The sequence below is a fragment of the Mustela erminea genome, chromosome 13, assembly GCF_009829155.1.
Source record: "Mustela erminea isolate mMusErm1 chromosome 13, mMusErm1.Pri, whole genome shotgun sequence".
Classification (NCBI taxonomy): domain Eukaryota; kingdom Metazoa; phylum Chordata; class Mammalia; order Carnivora; family Mustelidae; genus Mustela; species Mustela erminea.
Window position 1 is genome coordinate 82,639,084 of NC_045626.1, and position 18,904 is coordinate 82,657,987.

General features: G+C 51.0%; 1 protein-coding gene across 3 annotated transcripts in view; it reads right to left on the reverse strand.

Moving 5' to 3' along the window:
- RPH3A (rabphilin 3A) overlaps positions 1-18,904 on the reverse strand; it is a 100,208-nt gene that overhangs the window by 40,513 nt on the left and 40,791 nt on the right. For all 3 annotated transcript variants that reach the window (XM_032310746.1, XM_032310747.1, XM_032310745.1), the window contains one exon: positions 13,673-13,819. In XM_032310746.1, the coding sequence (XP_032166637.1) occupies positions 13,673-13,819 (147 nt within the window). The remainder of the gene's footprint in view (positions 1-13,672; positions 13,820-18,904) is intronic.

Here is an 18,904-nt window from a genome sequence, read left to right on the forward strand (position 1 = left end):
TGCTGGACCCTTCCCCAAAATAAGGCACACGTAGGTGAAATTCTGATACGTGTTCAGACCACGGCAGACCCAGGTCCCAAATCGCCCATCTCTTCTATTGACCTCAGGCTAAGCACCTGATCTAGACTTTCTCTGTCTCCTGTCACCTCCTCCAGGGAAGCTGCCTTCTGAGCTCCAGCTCTGTTTATCTAATTGTCTCCCTGACGTCTTCACTTGGATGTCTTCATTGGCACCTCCAAGTTTACTTGCAGCTGCTCGTCATCGTGGGACACCTGCTCCCCTTCCCGGGATGCAGCTGGACCCTGCCCCCACTCCCCCCATGGGCCGAATCCCACCCGTGGGCACCATGGGCATGAGAACTGCTGGGAGACAATTTGGGAATCACAGGCTCTAGAAGATCTCCAGCCGCCCTGCCTGGCAGCCACCTGCTGCAGACTCTCCCCACAGGCCCTCTTTGTTCCTGCCTTCCCCTCCGAGTGCTCTGACTCCCAGTGTTATAAATAGCAGCTTCTCCCTTTGTGCTTCATTCATCAGAGAGCCGCTCCGCCCCGGGAGGGGCCAAGAGCAGCCTGTAGGCCCCCAGAGCCTCCACTGTGACCCACATCGGACAGAGCTGCTTCGGGAGGCTGGATGCGCAGAGCCAGAGCGACCCTCTCCTTCTCCTTCTCCTCTTCCCTCTCTCGCCCTCCCTGTGCTCTCCCTAGAAACTGTTTCTATAGGATGACAGGCGGGGCAGTCACCAGGCGCCAGCCCCAGCCTGAGGTCGCAGCACCTCCATCTAGAATGCCATTTGCTGGTGTTTACTGAGCACTTACTATGTGCCAGGTGCAGAGCTAAGCCCTTCCCCTGGATCTTCTTAACGAGTCCCTCCAGCAGCACACTACGCTGAGCACTATTCTTGTCCCTATTTTCCAAGTGGGAAACCTGAGGGGTTAAGGGATTTACACCAGTCTCACAGTGGGAGGTGGAGAAAGCTGGGATCCAGACCCAGGCACAGTCTGTCTGGAGTCCCTGTTCTTAACTGCAATTCCACCCAGCCACTCTGTTCCAGGCAGAGCCACAGGCATCTTCTTCAGCGGTCTGACCTCCACTCTGCTCAACACCCCTTGTAGCCCCCGCACTAAGGGAGACCCTCAGTCATTGGTAAGCACCAAGTTACACACACGCAGTTACCCCGGCTGGTTCCGTCCCTCTGCCTCTCACTTGCCCGAGCTTGGGACGAGACACCCCACAGCTGCCCCCAACATTTTGTTTCCCTGAAAAGCCCTCAATGTAGGGTTGAGAAATCTGAAGTTTGGCCCTGGATTTTGCCTCTCTGGACTTGTTTCCTCATCTGTAAAAGAGAAGGTGTCGGGCTGAATCAGCGGTGGTCAAACTGTGCTTTATGGCACCCCAGGGTTCCTTGGTGAATTCATAATGACACTTTCCTCATACACATTTTCCTCTTTTACTATTTCTTCCTTTATCCACTGCCCTAGCCAGGAAATGGTGAGATTTTGTTTGTTCTTCTTACTCTGGCAGGGCAGGGCCCCCAGCACAGAGAGGGTGAGAGACTGGCCTGGGGCTGCTCAGCGAGGGTGAACATCTAGTTCTCTGGGTCAGGAAATCATTGCCGCTTTCCATGAAATCCTTCTGGCTTCCCGCCTCAGGTCAAGCCTCAGGAAGACAGCCCAGACCAGATGACCCAATTCTAAACCACAGTGCGTTCTACTCAGGAGTCTCAGAGGCTTTCCTGCCTCTCTTGGAAAATCAAGGCCACAGACTCACTCACCATTTAAACCCACATTCTTAAGACTCTACCCAGATGCTTGTTTCTTGCACCGTTCACTCCTAAATGCCAAAAGGCCCCATGAACAGGCCTTATATGGGGAGAGTCTCATTAGCTCCTATCAGTACAGCAAATGGCATGGAAAAACAACAGATTTAAGATCATTATTCAGAGGTCTCAGCTCAGGAACCCTTGTTACTCATGAATTCGGCAGAGACCAATAAGGACAGAAACGCACGTGGGCTGGGACGAGCACACCTTCCTTCTCTGCTCCAAGATCTTTCCTGCAGCCCACTCGTGTGGATACCCTCCCTGCAGCCCCCGGTGCTAGGACCTCAGCATGGACAGTTGCCACTGCCAAAGGTCATAAACTTAGCACGGAAACGTTGCAGGAACCTAAATCGAAATTACATCACGGAAGACCGCGGGTCACCGATGGGTCTTTATCCTGGTGATGAAACATTTTGGCTTCTTTATCCCAGAAGGAATGTGTGTTCTTACCAGTCTTGGCAGGAGCACCCTGTGTGCACCCCAAGGGATGCCGGCAACCCTCCGTGCGTTCAAAAAGGATACGGAGGCATCGAGCCCCGCCTCCGACCTTGTCAGCTATGGGTCTGCAGATGCCCCCTGAGCAGCCCTTCGGGGAGCCATGCATGGGGGTGTGGAGGGGTGGGGGGGTGCTCTCAAAATTGGATCTGCCTGGGGATCACATGGGGAGAGCGCGCAGCTTGGAGACAGTGATGCGTGGGGTGGAGGCGGGGTCTGGGAATCTGAGTCTCAAGGCAGCTCTGTCTGTGATTCCTAGGCACACCGGGGAAGCACTGAAGGAAGAAAGGAAGCAGGAGGGCAAACCGCATGGGAGAATGTCCTCCTTATTATGCCAAAGGAGGAAAAAGACCCCCACCCCAAAACCCAGGATGTAGAACTGTAGTCAGGGTGCAAACTGGGGTTTGGAACACGTACAACGAATTTCATGACAAAAAATAAAATAAATAAATAAAGGGAAATCAGAAAGGAAACACACCCAAATATTCACAGTGAGAATCACTGGGTGGTGGGATTATAAGTAACGTTTATTTCCTTTTTTTTTTTTTTTTTTAATTTGCTTCTTTAATGCCTCTGTCTCCCTCCGTCCTCCAGCGCCTGATTAGCTGGCCTCCCCATATGCTTCCTTAACCTCCCACCACGAACATGTGTTGCCTTTATTTTAGAAGAGAAAATGCATTTTTGAAGCTAGAGAGCCGGGAAGGCAGGGTTAAAAGACGTGGTTTGAATCCTACCTTCTCTCTCTCTCTCTCTCTCTCCAGTCAAAGACCTTAAAAAGCCTCTGTTCTCTGGGAGCCCTTTTCCCAGACTTTACTGTGAGGGGGTTAGACGAGGTGAAGCTCAAGTTTCCTCCCACGGGCACCAGTCAGGGAGTCTCAGATCCTGGAGGCTGAAACGCCACGACTTCCCATGGCGTCTTGAAACAGAAGGTCCCTCCATGTCGAAGACAAGGCCCTCTCTGCATCGGCGGCCTGTTCTGTTTGCCTGTCTAATGCCTCCACATTAAGAGCCCAATTAGCTGGACACCGTACGTGCCTGTCACTCTCTAGTTACGTCTTTACATGCCCGATTAACTTTACGACTACCACTCATGCCCTGCGTCCAGGAAACCCATCCATCACCAGGCTGGGTGCTTAAGGGGAGCTGCTGCTTACTCTGTGATGTTTCCCATTTCCCAGGACGCTTCCAGAAGCACTTCCAGAAAGTCTACGTCTCCTCTTCTGGGTCCCGGCAGACCAGCCCTGGAGGTGGCGGGAAGTGGATTCCCAACTTGGTCTGAACTTGCTATCCAAATGGAAGCAGATGGGCTACTCATTCATTCCGATATTTATGGAGTGCTTGCCATGTGCCAAGCAGACAATGAGGACCCATGAGGGAGCAAAACAGGTGAGTCCCTGCTTGAGTGGAGCTGGCATTATAGAGAGGGCTTGGGCCTTACTGAATTCATCACAGAGATCATCATAATCACACTCATAGTAAGCTCTCTGTAGGACAAGTATCAGTGGTCAGGAGAAGGCAGAAGAGAGGGACAGGAACCATCAAGAAGGGACCTCGGAGGAAGCGACCATTGAGTTGAGATCTGAGCATAAAGAGGAGCTGACCCAGTAAAGAGGGCAAGAAAAAGCACTTGGAAGAAGAGGAAACAGCATGTGCAAAGGCCCTGTGACACACTCAGCATGGCTCATGGGCTGGATGGAAGAAGATGAGGCTGGAGGGGTGGGCAGTGCCTGCTCCATGCTGGGTCTTGATGGGATAGCATCAAGAAGCTTTAGGTAGAGGAGACTCAACATCCCCATTTTGAGACAACAAATGGACATAAGAATGGAGCCCTTGAGACACTCAGAGCCATGAGAGTTTCAGATGCTGCAGTGGGTCCAGGCAGAAAGAGGCAGGTAAGTCCCCACTTTGTCTACAGGTGGAGCTGGACCGGGTCTCTGGAAACCACAGGATTATCCTCTGTGGGTCTAACTCAGTACTGCTAAGATTACAGTAGCAGGAGGGCCGTGAAATCCCGTTGCCCAATAGCAGGCTCTGGGAAGCTGCCCAGTGTGTTAATTTCCTATTGCTGATGTAACAAGTCAATGCAATCTTAATGGCTTAAAAGAACACGTATTTATCACCATCACGGTTCTGGAGACCAGATGTCTGACAGGGGTTTCACTGGGCTCAAGTCAAGGTGCTGGGAGGGCTGTATTCTTTCTCGAGGCTCGGAGCAAATCCATTCCTTTGCCTTTCCCAGTTTCTAGCAGCTTCCTGTAGTCCTTGGGTCATGACCCTTCCTCTATCTTCAAAGCCAGCAAGTGTAGCATTTTCCAATCTTGCTATGACTCTGACTCTCCTGCCTCCCTTTTATAGGGACCCATGTGATTACACTGGGTCCACCGGATAATCATCCCATCCGAAGAGTCTTAATCCCATCGGCAAAGTCTCTTTTGCCATGGAAGGTAACAGATCTGTAGGTTTCCAGGGATTAAGGTGTGGACATCTAGGGTGTGGGGCAGAGGGCCGTTATTCTGCCTACCACACCCACATTCCTGCCCCATCTGCCACCCAGGTCCCATGTCCACCTGACTCACGTCTGAATCAAGACTTCTGCCCTCCTCTCCAGAGCAAGGTTTGGGCAAAATATCCCTATGCCTCACTGTGGATGTCAGACAAGCCAAACTTTGGGCTCTCAGGATCCTGAACACTTTCTCCAGGCACTCAGAGTCCCTACACACAGGTACACACACACACAGGCATGCACACACTTCCAGAATTTAGAAATAGGCAGTGATGCAAGGCTTGGGGTGCCAATTCCAGGGTGAGCTTGCCTGGGTCCCTATTTGGCTTTGCTATTTCCCCGCTCTGGGATCCCCCAAGAAAGTTACTTAACCTTTCTGAGCCTCTCTTTTTCATCTGTAAACCAGGGAAAACAAAGGTCTGACCTCCTAGGGTTGTAGCCAAAATAAAGTAAGAGTGTTTTTGTAAAATGACTGGAACATGATAACTACTCAGTAATGGTTGCTACTAATTATTTCTTCTGGAAATCTGTGGCTTTTACAACTCTCTATACCCCAGGAAATCTGTCTTTTGAAAAAGCCTTTGAAGGAGCAGCGATGACTAGAAACAGACATGGATGGTCCGTATCCACACAGGTGAACACATTCATCCACGGGCACACCCCTAGAGGCACAGGTCCGCGTGCATCTGTGAGTACACCCATGCACACTCACAGACCTGTGAGCGATCATACCTACACACAGAATGCGCCTTCTCATGCACAGGTCGCAGAAAGCCTAGCCCCGTTTGGCTGCCTTGTGTAGACAAGGACAGAAACCACATCGTGGGCTGACCCTTCCTGTTCCTAAAGCCCGGGTTCCCTCAACAGGTGCAAACTGGCCTCAGAAACATTCAGGCAGTTGCTTCTGCACTGGAGTGTCTCGATGAATGTTGAGAGAAGGCTAGTGGAGCTACGATTACGTGGGGAAATAGGCTTAATGTGGTGTGCTATGGAGACAAGGTACCCTGCCCATGAGGCATGATGGCTTTGCAGGCAAGTCCTCAGTCGGGGAAATGGCTGGGGCTGTGCCACTGCTGGGATGTGGCTGGAGCGGCTGCCTTTAGAGCAGCGGTGGGCTGTGATCACATGCGATTTGTAAAAATTGCACAAAGTGGGAGAGTGGATGTCATGTTGTCTCTCTCTCTCTCTCTGGCTCTCCCTCTGTTTTTTCTCTCTCTCTCTCACACACCATCAATTCCAGATCGTGCAGCTTTTCCCCTCCCCCTAATTGCCCAGCGGGGGAGGATATTACCATTAAGTTTATTAAACTTGGCGTTTTCTCAAGTCAGTATCAGATCCTCTGCTGTGAACGAGGATATGGCTGCTCCGAGGAGGGCTGGCCTGAGTCTCCATGGCCAAAGTCTCTCAGGAGCCTGTCCTTAAATGACTGAGCTGCTCTATCATGAAACCGTTTGGCCGGCATGCGGGACGTGAGCATTTCAGACTCATTAATCCTCACTGTTGTTTATTGCTGTTGACACCTGGGGAGCTGTAGATCCTCATTTCTCTCCTTGATGGATTGGGGAATGGGATTCCTGCTCAGGCCTCAGCTCTTTGGGAAGAGGGTCACCTCAGCTCAGAGCTGGAGACAAGGAAGCCAAGACAGAAAGACTTCTGGAGGATTCAGCAGAGCTAAGGTAAGTCTGTCAATGCCAAGCAAGGAGCTGAGTCATTATAAACCCAGCGATAGTCACGGTTACCAGGTGCTGTGCTAAGTATTCTGTATGCACTGTTTCTTTCTTTCTTTGAAGATTTTTTTGTTTATTTGAGGGGGTGGAAGGGTAGAGGGAGAGAAAGTCCCAAGCAGACTCCTCACCAGGTGCAGAGCCCGACGCCGGGCTCCATCCCATGACCCCCAAATCACGACTCAAGCCGAAACCAAGAGTCAGAAACCCAACCGACCGCGCCACCCAGGAGCCCTCCATGTGTTGTTTTCCTTAGGCCATCTACAACCTGTGAAAACAGCTCCATAATTCATCCCCATTTTACAGATGGGAAACCGAGGCACATAGGGTGTGCGAGGGGCAGAGATGGCGCTGGAGGCTAGGTCTGGCTGCCCAGATGTTGTTGCCCCCTGTAGAAGAATGAAGTCTTTGTTTCTCTGTAGTGTTTAGGGGTAGAGCTCCTTCTAATCCCTCCCCAAGCCTGGCCTGGAGCCGGGGGTAGGAGGAAGAGGACCAGGGTCACTGCCATGGAGAGACAGGAACTGTCCCGCTGAAGGAAGAAGTGTGTGAGACAGAACCGGTTAGCCTGGGTGAAGATCCAAGACACCCTGTAAATTCTTGATGTCCCTAAATCCCTTAACCCACTTGTCAATTTGCCTTCCCTCCATGCACTCCAGAAGGCAACAGGATAAAGTAGAGAGACAGATTCAAGTTCAAAACCCTGGTTTGGTCCTGTAAAAGCTGTGTGCCCCTGGGCAAGTGTCTGAACCTCACTGAGCTTCAGGTTTTTTCAGCCATATGGCAAGGACAACAATCTGTCTCTCAATGAGGACATTAAGGAGGTAAAAGGACGTGTAACATATTTGGAAGGCCCTAGCACAGCGCTTGGCAAATAAATACTTGCTTTTCCACAGAACAGCAGAGTTAAGACTCTAGCCCTAGAGCCAGCCTGCCTGGGGTTATAATTCTCAGTTCTATTGCTTTTTAACTGTGTGACCCTGGGCAAGTTGCTTAACCTCTCTGTGCCTCAATTTCCTCATCTGTAAAATGGGAATGATGATAACATGGCCCCATGCATAGGATTGTTACAGAAATTACATAAAGGAATCTATATAAAGCTTCGAGCACAGGGCTGGCACGTGGAGCTTTGTAAGAGTGAGCTACTGTTTTATTTCCCTAGACGTGGAGCATGGTACCAGGAAAATTCTCAAGTCTGTTTTCTTCTCCCTTTAGTGAACCACTGACAAGAGGGCTAGAGCAGCAGTTCTCAGCAGGGAGTGTGTGGTGATGGATGGAGACACCTGGGGTTGTCCTAGCTGGGTGGAAGGTTACTAGAGGCATCTAGTGGGCGGAGGCCAGGAACTCTGCTAAAAAAAAAAAAATCACCTACAATGTCCAGAACAGTATACACCACAAAGAATGATCTGTCCTCAAATGCACATAGTATGATGGCTGAAAAACCCCAGGTTGGAAGGACTCGGAGACCCCATGGTCCAACTCCCCATTTTACAGATAAGGTCCAGAAAGCGATGAGGTCGAAGTGATTCAGTGAGAGGCTTAGGGTTTAAGATTCATTCAGCACGAACTATCCCTCCAACACATATTCATTTGTTCTCCGTTTTATGCCAGACACTGGGCTACTTAAGGAATTGGGAAGACTTGCGTGTTCATCTCATAAAAACAGGCTGCATAAAGTATTGATGTGAGAGGACCCTTGAAACCATTGATCCAATGCCTGGGGACACTGAGGTTCTATCCCTCAGTGATTCTTAACATAGGAGGGTTCAGAGCCCCCACAACCCCCGCCAAGTCTGGTGAAATCTATTATATTTCTTCTCAAAAAATATATACAGACACATGCACAAATGCTTACGAACCCCTGAATCCTATTTACACTGAGGACTCCAGGTCAAAAAAAAAAAAAGGCCAGAGTGTGTGTGTGTGGGGGTCTTCCTTTTGAAAGAGGAGAGCATGGTCTGGCTTACTGTCAGCATATCAACCTAAATCAATGTACCAAGGTTACACATCTTATTACTCACTTCTCCCTCTGTCCACATTTTGGAAAAATTCTGTGCCAAAAACATAGGAGATGATGGAACGGAGATGGGGAAGTGACAGAATCCCACAGAGTCCGTCAACCACAGGTCTCCCCGTGTCTCTCTGCCTTCCTCCTCCATCACAGCGTCTGGACACCAAGGTTAATGACAAATCCTAATTACTTTGGGGGGTCCATCTGTTGAGGGAAAATGACCTCAGATGGAAGCCACCCGGCTACCCGTCCCTTGGCACAGGCAGGTTATGTGAGCCAATGCCTTTGAGAGGCTCTGGACAGAAAGAAATGTAAGGACGCAGAGGGGCCTGCCAGTTGGTAAAAACAAAACAAAAACCACGAACAGATTTTCCTAGGCAAATGTTTAACTGCAGAGTCAATACACTGAAAAGTCCGGTGGACACCCTATGGGTGTCTGTCCAACTCACAAACATCTTTCTCACCCTTGGCAGCCACGCCGATGTGACCTGGCACCCCTGGTATGAGAGATGGGTGACCCGATTGGACTTCCTTCCCTAGGTATGGGGAGTGAGGCTATAAAAACCAAGCGGGGAGAAAAGAAACTTTCCTGAGGCTAGGCTGTGCTCCTGCCCCTTGGTCCCCTGAGATAGCTCCCAATCCTTATATGAAACTCGCCTTTTTGCTTAAGGTGGTAGAGTCTCCAAAGATGGCCACCATTAACGCCATCCTTCCCTGGGGGCCTAAGTCATTCTTCCAGAAGGAGGAAGGACCTATTTCCCCTCTCAAGGAGAACGTGGAGGGGTGACGCCCCACCGGTTCCAGACCCAGCTGCTAAGAATCCTAGCAACTTCCATCTTTGCTCTCTTGGGGTCCTGCTCTCATGTAAAGCTCAGGCCAGATTACGGAAAGGGCAGAGATCCCACGGAAAGGCTGGGCCACAAAGAGAGCACCAAAGCACAGACATAGGAGCTGAGCTTTTGTGGCCTTCCTAGTGCAGCCCGGCCACCAGCTGAATGCAGCTGAGTGACCCCAGCCCACGCCACATGGAGCAGAAAACCCACCCAGCAGAGCCCTGTCCAAGTGCTTAACCCACAGGATCATGAGACATCACAACTGCTGTTGCTTCGAGACCCTAAGTTCCAGGTGACTGTTATAGAACAGTTATAGAACAAGAGATGACTCAAGCAATCTCCCTGGAATTCATTTCCTTTCCTGCAAAGAGCATTCAGGGTGTGAAAAATAAACTCTGCTATCCCACTCAGCACCTCAATAAGGAATGTGGGGGCAAAAGGAGGCTGTTTAATGAGTTTCCCTGCTGGCCATCATCTCTCCCTGCAGGGATGCTGAAGAGAGCAGAGCTGGGTTGTAGGCTGAGCGGTGAAGCAAGGTTTGGACACCCCTCCCCTGCTTCCCACCATCCCCCTCCCCCACCCCACCCCCCAATCCCCACAGGACAGAAGCAAAGAGGCTTCCAGGAGAGATGTAGCTCTTGCCTGATGCTTGCCTGGGATTCCCTGGGGTGGCCAGCTCTAGCCAAAGCGCCCCAGGGAGGGAGGGCCTCCTGGGAGGCCTGATGGCAATTCTTCCCCAGGTCTCTGAGAGCCACGGGAATATGCAGTACCGGCAGATCTAGAGGTTCAAACCAGTGAACAAGAACTCGAAGAAACCACTAGGCCAGCCCACAAAGGGCTCCCACTTCTAGTTGCACAGTGTCCCCCTCACACCTGAGCTTATAAAATTTCCATGTTCCTCAGAGTCTAAGAACTTGGGGCCAGGATTTTAGGAAAGACACCTAAGAATTAAAAGCAAAATGCTGGAGGTCATCCAGACAGGACTGTATACCTTGGCTCTATGTGACCTCGGGCAAGCGACCTTGGGCCAATCACCTCTCTGACCCTGTTTCCTCACCTGAAAAAGGAGGACAGTAGTAGCACCTACTCAACAAGGTTGAGAGGAGCAGTTAAAGAGTTAATCCATAGGGAGTTTTAGATTCAGTGTTCGGCACATAGTAAATGCTCAGTAAATGGAACCTAGTATGATGATGATCATTTACGTGTTGGCTTTCCCTCAGTTAATAGGAAAGAAACTTCCACATCACAGAGCTGGTGTGAACCCAAAAAGATTCTCAGATACATCTGCAATTTTAACAGTTAGAAGGAGCTCATTAGCTTTGAGAAGGCCAGCCAATGCATGGTCCTCCATCAGACACACCCAGCTATTCTCAGGATCCTCAGAATCAGCCTGACTTGCCTTATTAGATGGAGGGGAGCAGGTCTGAGGTCCCAAAGGGTCATTGACTGATAGCCCCAGGTTCGGAAGTGGGAGCCCCGATTGCACCCCGTTTGAGCCTTGTTCTGTGTCTGATGTGTCATCTTGCTTTTATCTGACTCTGCTCTGATCTCTTCCCAGGGAAGCATGGAGGGAACAGGAATGAGGGCAGGTTTGAGATCGCAAGACTCAAATCACATTGGGCTTGCCTCTGGCAATGCTACCAGCAGGCACCGGCTGCTGGAACAGAACAGGAGGAGAGCCACAGCCAGAATCCCGCAGCACTGTCCTCCCCCACTCTGGCAGAAAGCATACCATCTCAGCAAAGGAACACTCTGTCATCAAAGGGCTTGGCCCCGGCCTCCCTGGAAGCCTCTCAAATTCCCCTTAGGGAAGCCAGGGCTGCTGGAATTCCAGGGCTTGCCAAACAGGAGTCTCGGGGCATAATTCTAGAACGGAGGCCTTGGTCAGGGTCAAAAACTGAGCTTCCTTAACAAATTCGTCTTTAAAGGACCACCTCCCTTTATGGAATGTGGGGTTATGCCAGGCACTACGATAACCCTTTGCACCCTAATTAAACACTCACTAAGAGTTAGGTGCTAATGCTGTCCCCATTTTACAGATGAGGAAACTGAGGCACAGAGAGGTTAAAGTGGCTTACCTAAGGTCACATAGAGGGGATGTGGGGAGAGCTGGAATTTGAACCTAGGTATCTCTGACTCAGGGGCCCCAGGAATCAACCACTGTGCTAGAATATTCTACCACAACCTCAAGCTAATTGGGAGGTATGATAAGACACAGAGGACAAGGTAGGGAACCCATCTATCCTGTTCTAGAAGGCTCAAGCTCTGCCCAGAGGGACTGCCATAACTTTTCCCCCAGAGGAAGCACACGTGCCTTGTTTGTACAACACGGCTGTACCCCCAGCCACAGTTGATTGGATGAGAGACAGCCCCTGACACAAGCCAGCCAATCAGAGCACCTTCTCTGGAAACTGGCACCCGCTAGGTCACAGGGCACATTATGCCTAAAGTAATTGGGGGCAGCACAGTCTGCCATGTTCACTCTCACTCGTTGAACAAATTATTTTTCAGCACCCCTACTATGTTGTAGGCTCTGAGAATTCACTAGTGAACCAAACAGGCAAAAATAAATAAATAAATAATAAATAAACCCTCTACCCTCCGTCATCTTACAATCTGACAGGGAGATATACAATAGTCAAACTAATTATGCAAAATAGGGATGATGTATTCTGGTGGTAATTGCTATGGCAGAAAAGCGCTAAGAGGAGTTCTGCTTTTAAGCTTTTACCCTTATTACCCATATCCCTCACTTCAAAGGTTGAGGTCCATTATTGGGTGAAGTGAACACACACACACACACACACACACACACACTCACACACTCACTCACTCACACTCACAGACCTCCTGCCTGCAGAACTCCCCACTCTTGGCCTATCTTTTAAAAAGCAAAATAAGAATGCAAGCCCACAAGCACGCCCTTCAGCAGCCTCGGGCGTAAGCAGACGGAGGGTGGAGGGTGATGCTGACACCGGCCGGAGCAGGCGTCTGTCATCTGTCAGCAGCAGTCCTCATCCCACCCTGGGTAAAATGATCTGCAGAGGCTCAGACCAAAGGCACCAACTTCCACTTTCTGCCCAAGATCCTCATTCACCCCAGCTGAGAGTGTGTGTGGAGAGCTAAAGGGGCACCTCAGTGCCCACACCAGTTGTAAGGCACTGGCAAAGGCCACCCCAGGAAGATGGGGCCTGGGGAGGGGGCTGCGGAGGAGGGGGTCCATTTGAGATCCTGGTCGGGGAGGACCCTCCAGGGGCCTGGCATCCACTATGCCAAGAGCCCCCCATATACACATATCCTCCTTTCATCCCCTCTCCCCACCCCCATGGTCACCCCCATCCCCCCATTCCTCCCTTTGTAAGAGCACCCACATACTGCTCCCTCCCTAACCCTGGCCTTCCTCGATGATGCTGTCACTCTCTGACACACACGTCACATGGCCCCCTTATACCCCTTGCTTCTCTCTCATATGCATTTTGAAAAGCTCTGTCCTCCAAACTCTACTTCTTCCCTTCTTCTTTCCATTTATGAAAATGAAGTGTCCCTGGGGTCTGGGACGTGTACGTGCATCATCGCACCTACTGTTTACAACAGCCCTGTGAGATTGACTGGCGTGTCCCCCACTGGCCCAGCACGTGAACAGGGGCTCAGAGAGGTGAGGCATCGTGCTGGGGAACCACAGCGGGCAAGCAGGGAGCTGGGATGAACCCCGCCTCCCCACCCCGGGCCGCCATTCTTGGAGTCCAGACCCACCAGGTTAACCTCTGCCGCCTCCCTCTCATGCTGTCTCCCCGTTTCAGGATCCGTTTCTGTTGTTCTCTTATATAAATTCATTGCGCATGCGCTGTTTGACATACCATCCCTAGACAGACACTCCGCTCCGTACCTCTCCCTTGGCTGTACATTCTGGGCTACCATGCTTCTAGAACATATTTCTATGTAGCTGGGATCGGTCCAGACGCCGTGTGCTCACAACCACAGACCCCCAAGCTCCAATGACAAGCTCCCAACACCCTTTCAGAGCTCCCCCTCTGTAAGGCACCCCCAGCCACGAAGCCCCCTCCCTAGCCAGTCCCCAGCTCATCCTCTCTCCTCCTTCCTGAGCTCTCCCACCTCGTGCCACAAGGATTCCAGTCCTGCCAGACGCCGGGCAGGGGGCAATGGTGGGGGGGGAGGGGCAACATCCCGGGGCAGTCCGCCCCACCCCAGCGCACCCCTCAGCCGCACACTCTGCTGGCCCTCAGGCCTCTGGGGCGGCTCTCCACGTGGATGGGACGTGTCGGGCCTCACCCAATTCGCTCCTGCTCCATCTCTTCCATTTTCTCAGCTCGAGCGATGACTCTGTTGATGATTTCCTTCTCCTCATCTGTCAGCTCTTCCTGCTTCCTCTGTCTGTCGGGCTGACCGCTGGGATGGACGGACCAGCCTGCCTGGAGCCTGAAAGGTTAAATACAGGGAGGCGTGAGACCGCAGAGGTGCCCAGCAGGAAGCAGGCAGCGGTGGTTAGGCTCTGCTCCCGGGGGTCTGGAAAACCTCAATTCAAATCCCCACAGGGAAACTCACTGGCTGGGAGACGAGCCTCAGTTTGCTCATCTATACAATGGGACACACTTTCCTCCCTCACAGGGTTCTTAGGAGTTTATTTCTACTAAGCACTTAGCACGTGGTAGACACTCTGTGAGCAGCGTCTGCAGGATGCTCCTAAGAACCAAGAGAGTAAGGGTGTTCTCAGGCGAAGAATCCAGAATAGGATACTCTACAGCTGGAGCAGAAACAATTCTGGGAGGGTGTCAGAGGCCCGGGGTCCCAGGTTGAGCCAGCTCCTGCCTGGCACAGATGTTCTGCTTTGGCTACAATTTATTTCTTCTATAAATTGGAACTAATTGCCAACTGGATTTACAAAAAGCTCTTCATTTCACATCAACATCCAGATTTCCAGCCTCAAAATCTCCTGTAGCATTTTGCGTTCCAAAATGTACTTTTCTTGGCCCTTTTAAAATTTTTTTTAAAGCCAACACCGACACAGCATCCATTGGGTGCCCACATGACCTCATGTCATCTTCACATGATCTCTACAGGGCAGGGGTTGTTCCTGTCTGCTTACTGGTGAGGAGACCCGAATATGGAGAAAAGAGACCACTTGCCCACAGTCACATGGCTGGAAAGTGGCAGAGTGGAATTCTGAGCTAGGCAGGCTGCTCACTTAACCTCCACAGTATGGAGGGAACCCAAAGTCCTCCTCACACAGCCCCGGTGGGGGCACAGTGGATCAAAGGCTGCCAGGTGGCGGGCTGATGCTGTGGTCTATGGCAAATTATAATCATCTCTGCTAATAAGATGGTCCCTGCCCCATGGCACTGAGGCACACCCCCTGAGTGGAGTGCAAGGTTAAATACCACTAGAAATGCTTGTCCCTGCAAGGGAAAAAAAAACCAGTAAGCAGGAATCCTCTGAAGCCAGCACCCCATTAGCTGTCAGCCTCTATTATTTCCACTGCTCTAATCACATCAGCAGGCATGAAATTGCCTTTTGACACTCAAAGTTGGAAATTAAAAGCCCCATCTTCCTCCCTCTCTTTGGCTTCTCTTCCACTCTCCCACCCTCAGCTGATTGGTTCTGAAGAGCGGAGGAACCCCAAAGCAAAGAGAGACAGATGTCTAGGGGCAGACCTTACTCTGAGAAAGGGAAGGAAGGTGTGGCCTGTGGAAATCCCTCATGGAAATACACCTTGTGTTGCAGCAAGGGCCTCTGGGGATGAGCAATCGTGAAATTGCTCAGACCACGCCGCTCAAACCCTCCCAGGGCTTCTCACTGATTTAGAACAACACCCAGAACTTCATGGCTATAGTGGGAACATGACATCGTGTATATGATAAACGTCACTGAATGGTGTAATTTAAATGGTTAATGTTATGTTACTGTGTGAATTCTACCTTAATGTTCTAAAAGATTTTGCCCATCTGCTAAATCCTACCCGATCTGTCCTTAACCTGCCTCTCTGTCCTTATGGCCACTTGCTTTCCCTTATCCCTACAGTCAGCTGCACTGGCCTCTCTGCTCACTTCTGAACACTGAACCCTTGTTCTCGCCTCAGGGCCTTTGCACTTGCTCTTCGCCCTGCCGGGAAAACTTATTCCCATGGACCTTTCCAGGGCCGGCTCCTTCTCATTACTGAGGCCTCAGCTCAAACAGCACCTTCTCAGAGAGGCCTTCCTTGGTCTCCCTCCGCCCAGATTTACTTTCCTCATGGCACCCATCATTAACTGAAATTACTTTTGGAAAAATTTTTGTTGTTTACCTGTTTAGTAGATCTCTCCACACACCACCACCCTCCCCCACCCCGCCCAGCCCAACAATGTTGCTTCCAGGAGGGCAGGGGCCTTGTCTGGCTCTGGACCAGTTGTATTTAGAATTGTGTCTGAAAGCCCAGAAGAATTTTGAATAAGACATGGTCCCTTGTGGCCCAAAGAGGTGTTAAATGTCTAATCAAAAGTGTGACCCACTGGGAGACCCAAGCAGTGGAACCTGGTCTGTCTAGGGGACCAAGGACAGCTCCCTAGGGAGTGACAGCCACGTGAGGACCTCGCGATGGGTCTACTGTGATGTCGGCGAAGCTTATATTTGAGACCATTTGGTTGCACAGCCAGCTTCTCAGACCCCAAGAAGGGCATTAGCGATGGCTGAGTGGTTGAAAAATTTGCAAAAGCAAGGTATTTTTGTCTTTGTTATCTTAAAGAGGGCCCCTTCACTGATATAAACTTCAGACCCCGCAGCAGAGCTAGGGCTCCTGCGGAGACCCCAGAGCTCAGCTGAAATCCACAAGGGCATGGCAGAGGAAGAGACCAGGCCTGGCAGAGGGAACAAATGGTCTTTGCAAAGACCTGGAGTTGAGAAGGCAGGAGGAATGCCGGAGGAGGTGAAGAGCCATGTGGTAGTCTGCCTGCAAGATGGTCCCCTAGGACCACTGCCTCCTGGTATTTACACTGACTCCCGGCTGGTCCTGTGTGGCCAGCAAAATACAGTGGACGTGGCAGTGTGTGATTTCCAAGGCTGGGTCATAAGAGACACTGCGGCCTCTGCCTTGCTGTCTTGGGTCATTTGCTCAGAGAGAAGCCAGGTGTCATGTCACGAGGATGTGTAAACATCCTGGTGGAGAAGCCCACATGCAAGGGATCGGAGGCCCCCCAGTCACAGCCAGTGCCAACTCGACGGCTACATAATGCTCCAGCCCCTGGTGAGCCCTGGGATGCCTGCAGCCCAGCGGGCATGTGACTACAGCTGCACGAAGAGCCCTGTGCCAGAAGCACTCTGAGGCCACCCTCAAAGGCCCACCAACAGAAACTGTGAGATGTGACAAGTGGTTTCTGTTGTCTTGAGCCACTACGTTGGAGGTGATTTGGTGTGTAGCATTAAATAACTGGAAAAACCCAGCTGGAGGACAGAGACAGAGGGGTATAAAGACCCATCTACAGTGTCAGTATACAATTTCCATTGCTGCATTGCTGAGTTGTTACAAACTCAGGGGCTTAAAAAACACACATGTACTATCTCATGATTTCCGTGTCTGTCCAGGCATGGCTCAGCTGGGTCCTCTGCTTGGCGTCTCATGAGGCTGCAGTGTGGTGTTGGCTGCGCTGTGTTCTCATCTGGAGGCTTGACTGGGGAAGAATCTGCTTCCAGGCACATTCAGGTTGTTGGCAGCTTCCTTCCAGCTCCCTAGACTGAGGGCCTAGCTTTTTGTTAGCTACAGTCAAGAGGCCACCCCTGGGTCCTGGAGGCAATCTGCAATTCCTAACCTGGTTGGATTCTCCAGCTTCATCCTGTGGGCTGCTTGCTTCAAAAATGCCCAGTGAATCTAGCTTCTATCAACTGAGAGTCTTATATAACGTAACATAATCATGAGAGGGACATTGGGTCTCTTTGCTGTATTCTGTAGGTTAGAAACAGGTCCCAGGTCCCCAGACTCAAGGTGAGGGATTACACAAAGTCATGAATACCAGAGGTGGGGACCATTGGCTGTCTGCCTTACTTGAATGCTCCCCACAACAGAGACCTCACTCTCTTATAAGGAGTCTCTGATGTTGTGTTAGAAAGATCTCCTTACGGCGTGCTAACATCCCTTCATCTGCTGCTTCTTCCCATTATTTTTAAAGGACACACTGGACTGCCACATAAGAAAGACCAGTCATCCTTCCCAAAGAGCCTTAGTCACAACCTGATTCAGCCACCTCCCCATATCCCTCTGGCCTCCCACGGAAATGGGTGTCTCAATTGTCCCTATTCTTCCCTCCTTTGTCCCCATTTTTTTCCTTCCTCCTCTTCTGATCCCTTTCTGTTTACTTCCTGCCTTTACAAAGCATCTCAGTGACCAAAACAGAGCATAGGTGAGATGCTGGGCTGTGTACCCAGTGAAAACCCCTGTGAAGACATGTTGCTGCAGCTCACGGTCTGGTCATAGACAGGGACTTGATGTGAGACCGATTCCTCTCACCCCAGCCCACAGCTTGCTGGGGTCCATGGGCACAGGAAACGGGTGCTGCTGGACATACATGGCTCCAGAAACATAAGCAGGGATGGGGGTCCCTGACAGGGCCCACCTGAGACTTTTTTGCCTCCATCTGCAGACAAGCAGAAGGTCTGCTGGAGGCTGCCAGCATCTCTCCAAACCCTTCTCCCATTCTCGGCTCCAAAACACGCAGTTGACAAACAGCTCATTCAGTGTTTGAAAATGTCACCAACTGGTCTCCGTGGGGGACTCACAAGCCTCCTGTGGATTTTCATGTTTTAATTCCAAAAGCAAAAGAGGGAAACGAGATGGTGTTTCAAACCAAAGCCTTTGCTCTCAAGGGAGACACTGGGTCTGTCTGGGTCTCCCCATGATATGCTGGGGAGCACTGTGAACATGGGACCTTTGAGAATGCTCCCATGACAGGACAGTGGCTCCCTTGCCAAGGGCCTCTGGGCAGGGGATTGTAGCTCCACATCCTGAAGGCCAGAGTCTAGTGTTAGGAACTTATCCAAGGCCAAAGCTAGAGACCCAAGTGCTGCTTCTTTGAACAAGTTACTCACAGCCTTGTATCCAAGCCAGAAAATATCCAAAGGGCCACTGCCAGCCAACATGAACCCTTGCTGACTGGGTGGAGTTCAAGGTCGCAATCCTGGGTCAGCTGCATATAAGCAGGCTATACATGGGGGCTCTGCACTGCTCTGAATATCAGTTTCTGGATCTATTAAAATGGGAATGATATAATTTCTGTTTCCTGTAGGGACCCTAAGAGGTTCCTCTGGACCCTTAAAGGCCATATGAGGGGAGACCTGGCTCACTGGCTGAGACAGGGAAGAGAAGAGCCCAGCCTGTCTCCGCTCTGATCCACATATTTAAGACCATCTTTCCTGGAGAAATGAATGATTGCTGCCTCCTGGTGCTCCCCAACTGTCCTCAGCAGTTCCCTGGAGAGATCTCAAGGGCTACAGAGGAGTGGGGGAGAGAGGGCCAGAGTAGGCAGTTAACCTGGCCCTCCC